Source organism: Etheostoma spectabile, chromosome 9 (assembly GCF_008692095.1).
Source record: "Etheostoma spectabile isolate EspeVRDwgs_2016 chromosome 9, UIUC_Espe_1.0, whole genome shotgun sequence".
Classification (NCBI taxonomy): Eukaryota; Metazoa; Chordata; class Actinopteri; order Perciformes; family Percidae; genus Etheostoma; species Etheostoma spectabile.
The window spans coordinates 19041289-19050280 of NC_045741.1; the positions used below are offsets into that span (position 1 = coordinate 19041289).

Consider the following 8992-nt stretch of genomic DNA (forward strand, 5'->3'; position numbering starts at 1 on the left):
ACTTTTTTTATATATGTCTATGGTGTGTACATGCTTTTAACTCACAAACATTAATATCTGTATCACCATAAAAAATCCAGTATTGTCCAAGCTATAGACAATATCTTATCTTGTAAGATATGATGCAAGGCAATGCAATACAGTGCTAGTATTTTTAAATGGTGGTATTACTATTTTTACCACTGGTAAATATCAACCAAAAACCTTATTTCCCCGTGTTTGCTATAAAAAACTCATGAGTACGAGTTTACAAAGTGCACGTGAAAGCAGCATCCATGCCTCGCGATATTTTTGGCAGCTGCATTGTTGCTCTTTGCTGCTCGCGGCCGTTGCGGATTTGCCCGCAGCAAACGTACGAACTTCGATCTACAGGAGCGATGCTAGCTTTTGTAATCGTCTGATGTTGTTTTTCTCGTAAACGTTACCCAGCTCGTTTCGTTTCAAATTCAGGCACGTTGCTAGCACAAAGCTAGTTAGCTTGATTAGCGCTCGCGAAAAATGAATTCCAACACGCACGTCATTCAGGTGACAAATGTCTCCCCGAGCACAACGTCCGAACAAATGAGGACTCTGTTTGGATTCCTCGGGAACATAGAGGAGCTCAAACTGTTTCCACCTGAGTGAGTATTGTAAACTATAAATTGGTAGAACGATGTCTTAACCGAGCTTACGTGGCTCACACTGGGCTTCTCTTGAGGCCTGTAGTGTCGAGTAACGTTAGGCCTTCTGCACGGCATGCTAATGCTAACATTTGCCCGCGCCTTTAGCTAGTAAAGCAACAACACTCGCTTTAAATTCCGCATGAGGGACACATTTACTGATACTTTCTCATGTTATGTCATTATGTTAGGGTTTAAGCAATGGTTTTAAATCTATGTTCCTCCTCAGACTTGGCCATGTAGCTAGTTGACAGTTAAGGGGCTTTCACACCGCTGCGCGATAACTCGCCGTCTGTAGCAATTTTAATGAGGGGAAGGCGGCAGACTCGAACCACGGTTACTTGAGTGGGTTCCAGGCGGTACCCAGCAAAAAGGGGAATTTATTTAATTCATAAGTAACGCAATAAAAGGGTATATGACTATTTCGGCCATTAGTTTCATTCACTTTCTGTAATTAAACCTCTAAAGGCAAAACTATCAGATGGGGGACCCTGGGACAAAATCTTATCAAGTAGGGGTCTGTGGTCTAATTTGTTTAGGGATTATTGATGTAACAAAACAAATTGGAAACCATTTGTACAAGAAGTAAAACAAAATTAACTGAAAACTTTGATAATGTTAACTTCAGTTGTTTGAATCACTTATCAAGCCAAAATGCTAGGACTTCAACTACATGTTGTGTGTTCTCTATTAATCTTAATTACTTTAGATCAATCATGTAGCAACCACATGTGGAAATGGTTTCAGAAATTGCATTACAATTTCCAATAGTCAAGTTGTCTAAAAGCTCTCTGTCTCTCTGTCTGTCTATCTATTTTTTATATATATATATTTATTTATTGGTTACAATAACACAAATAAAGCAGTAAATCCTCATATTCGAGTACCGGTAACTGAAAATAGCGTAAGCACAGCCTTTTAACTTGATAAATGACCGTTAAAATAATATAATTTATTGTAAAAATTGATGTTTGTTAATTTACCTAATTGTTTTAGCCTTGAAAAGTACCTAGCATTAACCAATTTAAGCTTCTGTCTTTCTCTGCTTTTACATCACTGTATATTTTAATCATTTGTGTATTTTCTCATTTTTTTGACATTGACTAAAGTATAAAGTAATGGAAAAATGAGTTTGTCAAACCGTGTAAATTAACCTTATTTGCAGCCCTAGATGCAGCATTTTGTTAATGTAGGATTTGCTGACTTAAATAATGTGATAAAATAAATTAATTTAGCGTTAATATTGACATGTGAGTGACATCCTTTTAGCAATCCCTTGGGCTCCCCACATCTCACTTGGGATGCTAATGAGCTACTGCAATACATACTCTACAGTATTTAACATTGACTATAGTAGGAAATAATTGTTCTCTGCTTTGTATTTTCCTGTATCCAATTACGCCTGGCTTCTCAGCAGGTAGGACATGTCGAGGACGATAACAACAACAACAAAGGTTCAAAGCGTCAGTGATCAACAGTGTTCTTTGATTCTCTACAGATTGTCGAGAGTTGTGATAACACCACAACACGCTTTAAAAGTATCTCTAAGATACCTTGTTGGTCTAAGCAAAGGATGTAGAGGTCAGAGAGTGGATGAGATTGTATAGCCCATAATCCATTAAGTTAGTTGTCCCTGGGGACACAACACTCAATGTCAGTTTGAAGAAGGCATGTTGGGTCTCCTTGTTTGTATTATTTGCACAACATATTTGTATTTTTTTCCAGTGACTCTCCCTTGCCTGTGACTTCACGTGTCTGTTTTGTAAAGTTCCTTGAGTCTGAGTCGGTGGGAGTTTCCCAACACCTGACGAACACCGTCTTCGTGGACCGAGCCTTGATCGTGGTCCCTTTTGCCGAAGGTGGGTGTCTGTTTTATTCTTGTCTTATTTATATCTGTGAACATACATCAAAATTTGTAGGTTGTTTTGATAGAATGTCAAGCACTATCTGAGCCATTGTGAGTTTTTGTGACCAAGCAACATTTGCTAAGCTTTTCAGTGCTTGGCATTTTTAGGTATGTAAAAGGGAAATGTACATTTTTGTCCATGTCTGACAATCTAGCTGTAAACTTCTCTCTCTGTTATTTGTGTTGTGGTTTTCATAGTGGACAAGTCATTTGCAGAGAGCCCCTTCCTTGCTGGCTGAAAGTGGTCCTCTGCTGCCATCAGGAGATTAGAAAAAAATAATGGCACCAGGCTCGCAAGCCCACTTCTGTCTCTTGTTCTGCAGTAAAATATTAACTCTTTATTTTTTTTCTCTGTTCAAGGCATCATAAATAGCCACAAAACTCTTAAGTACAATAAGGGGGTGGCAGGAGAAGGTGCAGGGCAATCTCAATTCAAAGAGTTTAAATATAAAAAAAAATAATAAAAAAAATGTTTGTCGATTAGTAGGCATGCACCAGACTAGGGATGCCCCGAGCAGATCTGCTGGATTGGTATCAAGGTCAATCAAGACATTTTTTTTTAGTTAATTGGTATTGATTTTAAAGCCATTTTTTATCATGTTTTTATATTTGAACCTTTTGCACTGTGGGTATGCCAGTTGTCAACATTTCCCAATAAACATCAACAATGAGTTCACTTCTTGTTATCCACACTGATGGCATGCATCAGCATGCTGGTGTTATACACCGCTTCAAAAACTGTTAAAACCTGGGTATACTGTATAATTTGTGTTGCGTAGCATACATGTAGTTGATTTCCTCCCAAAACAGATCCACGCCGACACTCCTTTGTCCATTGATAATATATGCAACACTGTAGGAAACCATTAATGACCCTGCACATACACACTGCTGTTTTCAGTTACTGGCTGATCAGGCATAAGTTCAGGTTTAAGTTGGGCGGGGCTAAAGTGGGAGTTTGCTTAGGTCGCCAAACTCCAGGTGTAAGTTGCCCTGCCCTAACAGGTGCACCAAAGCCTAGCTATAGAGTGAGGGAGATGTCACTCAAGCACGGTCTTACAGGTCTACACAGTTCTAGGGAGAGGTCTAATCAGCCAAATAAGCAAAGACTTTACCTGTGTTGTGGTGTTAGGGTGCGGCTTTGTTTTCTTAATGTTAAACATATCAAAACTGAATTACATTATTAAATGTAATCTTAGCCTTGATAGGCTGATTAGGCTGCATTACATTACAAAAATGAAAATATAAATAGTGTATTGGGACTTGGGTATTGGCAGAATGTTAATATTAAATGGCGCAGATAAGGGGCAAAATGTTCGGGGCATCCCTATGCACAAAGTATACAGAATAGATCAACTAAACAGGTGTGCATGCTAGTATAGATTTTGCAGATGTTGTGGAAGTTGATTTGTTTATAATTTGGTTATTAATCATGATAAGCACACAAACTGCCTTTGGCATGTACTTGCTTCATGTGCCAAAGCCTTGTATTTTACACTGCATCTGTATTTCAAAATTTTACTAACACACAAGATAAAAGTAGTTGTAAGCCTCTGCTTGATGTTGCAGTAAAATGCTTTTTATTGACCCTCTCCACACATGACTCTGAAAGAGTTGAGTGAATCTCACGTTTAACAGTGGTGTTTCTTTTGTTGTTGTGTTTTACAGTTCTTTTTCCTGGTTCAGCCAGCCCTATATACCAGGCCCTGCTGAAAATGCCACCAACAGTTTTGTCTTCTGCAGCCTTATCCTGTTTCTCAAGTGTCTTTTCTGTTTGTTTGTGTGTGTGTGTGTGTGTGCGTGTGTGTGTGTGTCTCTCTCTCTTTCTCATATTTTAAAATGTAAAATGTCAGATAAAAAAATAGCCTGTTTTCAGATTGCACCATGGATGATCATCTCCATAAGATTTTCCCTTTGATTTTACTGTTTGGTTTCTTCAGCTTTGGGCACATTGTCGTGATTTTATCACAGCTTTTGCTGTTAATAGCCCTTATCTGTTAGTGCAGTTTATCTTTGACAATGTTTTGTATTTTAAGTAACATACTGTTGGCTAAAACCTAGCAGTACTGTAGCTTGTTAGCAATACTTTATCTGGTTGCAAAGTAAGTTTTTCTTTTTTATGGTGGAATTGTACAAAGTAACCACCAACAAAAGCCCAGAAAAGGTAATATGTCTGAACCTTTTCTGTTTTTGTATTGGTAATGGTAAGTGATGTTGAATTGTACCCTTGTTTACACCCAAATCATGAACTTTTCTTTCTGTATCTCAATGTTTTTGTGTGCTTTATAGCGAAGCAGCCGGCACGAGTCGCTTGTTCATAAAACATCTAATGAAAGTTGAGAGCACATCCCACGGGACAACTGGCTGTGCTTGCTTACGTTTGGTTCATGACTTAAAAATCAAGTACAGGTGATAAAAATCTTGGCAGTGTTGACCACAGTGTGTATTGTGACTTATAAACTCATAGCTGCTAATCCTACAATGATACTTTCACACAAAAAAGTGAGGGATCAAGATTTACAGACAAGACAAAAAAAAAGTGGATTTTTGATCTTTTTTTTTCTTTTTTACTACAGAGTAGTTAGACTAAGGTGGCTTGTCTGCAAGTCTTGTCTGAGTGTTTATCAATATTTGCATTGAGCATGTACTGAAATATTGTTGGTTTTCCTCCAGGAGTCATTCCTGATGAATCTAAAGCTATGTCTCTGCTGGCTCCAGCCAATGCCGTGGCAGGAATGATGCCTGGGGGAGGCCTTCTACCAACACCCAATCCTCTGGCAGTAAGTGTGTTTAAACGCTAACATTGTTCATGATCATTTTGGGTGTCTCTTTTCTATTGCTATATGAGTTCCTTTGATATTAAACATAACTAATTGTAAGCCAAAATATAGTTCATGTAACTTACACATTTTTACACTTGTGTGACTCCTGACCATTTTTTTCAAAGCTTTGAGAGCCTGTAAGCCAGAGTTTAACATCTCCGAAATTGGCATTTTATCAATGTGTTGAATAATGTAAATGTGAACAAGATGTAGAAGGAAATTGGAAAATACCCCACAGTTGTTCATATTGTTACTGTGCAAAAGGAACAATTGTAATGTACAGAGAGAGTACTTAGTTAATTCGTTTGAAATAAATCACCCTCAATCGAAAAAAATACAAATGTTGGACTCGGTGTGAGTGGAGCCTATTTCAGAACTAATCACTAGTGTTTGAGATAGGTTTACCAGGTTTACCATGGATTAAGTAGGTGTGAAAGCACCATTTTTCATCAAGTAACACATGTAAATGGTCACAAGTATTCAGACATGATGCAGTGTTGGATTTGCTGGATGCTAAGTAAAACGTTTTGTGGCAAGTGCTGTTATTTAGCTGTTTTTTAGCTCTGCAGAGTGTAACAGTGTCTGCTTTTGTTTTAGATGGGAGGGACGCCATTCGGAAGTCTTGGAGCTCCCAGCATGGAGCAAATGGCTGCCATGGGAATGCAGGGCCCTAACATGAATCCCCAGGTGAGCATTTGATCAGTCACCTACATAGAAACATTTTGTTTTAATATGCTGTGACTAACGGTAACCTTGTCGCATCTCTTTCAGGCTCTTTCTGCAGACTTCCTGAAGCTCATGCAGTCCATGGACCCCAAGTAAGAAACTACACTATTTTATCAGAGTATGCAATCTAGTAAGCCTAAATACTTTTTTTGCTTCAAAAAAACTAAATAATTGATTGCACTTGCAGACTGAATCCATTAGCGGCGGGACTGAACTTGAATGCAGGGCTGAAAAATGATGCCTCCAATAAGGAGATTGAAGAGGCCATGAAGAGAGTCCGAGAGGCCCAGTCTCTCATCTCTGCAGCCATTGAACCAGGAAGTGAGTGCCCATTTCCTCATGTCCCCTTTGCAGAAAAGGTTACTTGTTTCATTAATAGTACATTATGATGAGTGTAAAAGCTAATGTCCTGTTAAAACATTGGGCTGGAATTTATTTTGGACAGTCGGAAAAAATTTTACATCATGTGAGCAGTAAGTCTATACTACCTGTTAGACATTTAACTATGACATTGTTTTACAGATAAGAAAGATGACAAGCGCAAACATTCCCGCTCCCGTTCGCGGTCACGGCGCAGGCGCTCCAGATCTCGCTCAAGACACCGGTAAAGACACCTGGTTAACAAGCTCTGACTCTGGACAAGCAATATCAGATGTGAAAACAAAATAAACTCTGGTGTCTATATACAACTAGACACTAACATTAAAATGTGCCACTTCTTCATTTTTGTAGACGTACAAAGAGCAGGTCTCGGCGGAGGTCCCATTCAAGGAGTAGGAGGAGGTCCAAGAGTCCGCGGAGGAGGAGGACCCACTCCCGAGACAGAGGCCGGCGTAGTAGATCTAGGTCAGCATCTCCACTGTTGTGTGTGTGTGTGTGTGTGTGTGTGTGTGTGTAGAATAAAATTAATAAAAGGCAGCGCTATATATATATATATATATATATATATATATATATATATATATATATATATATATATATATATATATATATATATATATATAGCTGCCTTTTATTAATTTTATTCTCACTGTGAACCACTGCTGCAGAATTTGAGTCGTAGTCACAATTTTAATTTATTTTTTTTAAACACACTGTAACTTACACTTACACTCTGAAAAAACATCTTTGCAAAACATTCACTTACAAGAGCTGCCTGTACTTCCATCTTTTTGTTTCCTGCAATGTGCTGCTGCTTGCAAATGTTGACCTGTTTGTTTCTTAAACAGGGACAGGAGGAAGGAGGAGAAGTCTAAGAAAAGGTCTAAGACGCCCCCCAAGAGCTACAGCAGTGCCAGGAGGTCTCGAAGCATTAGTCGGTGAGTGGTCTGAACCCTGTGTTATTATGGTGAATCACTGGTACACATTCATCACAACAGGTGTACTTCCTTTCAGTTAATGTGAAGCTACATTCATTCATTTTTTTTTATTACTTTGTGTCTCAGGAGGCACAGGCGAAGCCGCAGTGCATCTCGGTCCCCAAGGAGGAGGTTGTCCAGGTCTCCATCGCTCAGACGGTGAGTTGTCAAGCGCGTTTTTCATGCTATAATTAAAGTACAGTGACTAAAAGTGATAAATTTGTCTTGTTCAGTCACAAAAAAGAGAAAAAGAAGGACAAGGAGCGTGAGAAGGACCGGGATAAAGACAGGAGGGAGGTCAGGGACCGGAGCCGAGATGAAAGAGAACGCTCCAGCAGTAAGAAGAAGAAGAGCAAAGACAAGGAGCGAGATCGGGAACGCAAATCTGATAGTGAGAAAGGAGACGTTAAGGTACGTTTAGAGCGTGGCATGTTGTATTTAAATTACTGGCATCTAATTGAACATCCCAATGGGTGGCTACATTTTAATGGGAATTTTGCTCAAGCTTCTAAATTCCCCTTTTTGTAACTCCTTGTCTTGGTAGGTGACCCGGGATTACGATGAAGAGGAGCAAGGTTATGACAGTGAAAAGGAAAGAGAGGAGGACGACGATGATGAGAGGAAGAGCGACTCCGATTCTGCCTCATCCCCAAAAGGCCAGGATGAAATGGAGAGATCAGAGGGTCAAATCCCCAAAAAGTCCAAACTGAATGGAGACGACCATCATCAGGAAGACATGGAGATGAGCGACTAAGAACATCCCAAACGAGACCTTGTTACCTTTTCCACTTTCCTCTTTTATATTTTTAATATAGGCCACAACATGACTGTGCCTGATCACTCAAAGTTAAAGATTTGTTGTCTTAACTGTAGAAGCATTGGGGAAGAAGCGGTTGTAGAAGGAAAGCAGTCCAATAATTTTTGTAAAGAGGACTAAAATATGAATAACATGAGACATGGTTTTAAATTGTCATTGTTGTACTTTTTTTATGATCCTGTTCATTTTTCTTTTTGTTGCCTTTGTGTTCAAACTTTGTCTTCCTGGCAGTAGAATACACAGCATTTCCCCATTTAAAATGTTTGTGTAAATATTTTACTAGTCGGGATTGAGTCCTTTCTTGTTTCATACTGTTAGTTGCTTACCTCCCAGCACCAACCATTTTGCTTTAACTGTAATGCACGAAGTCCTGTTTCAGTTGACCTTCCTATTTACAACCCTTTGTAAGTGTACACTGTAGATTGAAATGTGTTGTTGCAATGAAATAAATTAGGTTTTCCAAAGGAAACTAATAAAAATTGGATCAAACTGTCAACTGGCTTTTTCACTGAAAGAAAATGCTTAAGCAAATGTTACTTTTCTACAGTTAATCACTCTGTAATTTTCTAGCATCTTCTCCGGTTGTCTGTAAACGACTCGGTGCAAAGACGTGTCAGACGTGCAATTGTCTGTAAAAAAGCCAATTGTTTAAACTTTGTTTTTTGTACAAATGAAACCAGGGATATTTCAATAATATTTCGAAT

At 38.8% G+C, this 8992-nt stretch overlaps 1 protein-coding gene across 8 annotated transcripts; it reads left to right on the forward strand.

Annotated features, from left to right (window-relative positions):
- Positions 1-257: 257 nt before the first annotated feature.
- LOC116696223 (serine/arginine-rich splicing factor 11) lies at positions 258-8784 on the forward strand. Of its 8 annotated transcripts, none has more exons than XM_032527045.1 (13): positions 259-620; positions 2385-2518; positions 5239-5345; positions 5673-5675; positions 5985-6074; positions 6159-6205; positions 6301-6434; positions 6636-6717; positions 6846-6959; positions 7343-7432; positions 7559-7630; positions 7705-7882; positions 8016-8784. In XM_032527045.1, the coding sequence occupies exons 1-13, from the start codon at positions 499-501 to the stop codon at positions 8223-8225; spliced, it is 1383 nt and encodes a 460-aa protein (XP_032382936.1). In that variant the 5' UTR covers positions 259-498; the 3' UTR covers positions 8226-8784. The 8 variants fall into 8 exon arrangements, with proteins under 8 accessions (XP_032382937.1, XP_032382936.1, XP_032382940.1 ...); XM_032527049.1 differs by lacking the exon at positions 259-620 and adding an exon at positions 2764-4974 and having other exon boundaries at positions 1867-2518; XM_032527050.1 differs by lacking the exon at positions 259-620 and adding an exon at positions 4855-4974 and having other exon boundaries at positions 1867-2518.
- The last annotated feature ends 208 nt before the right edge of the window (positions 8785-8992 follow it).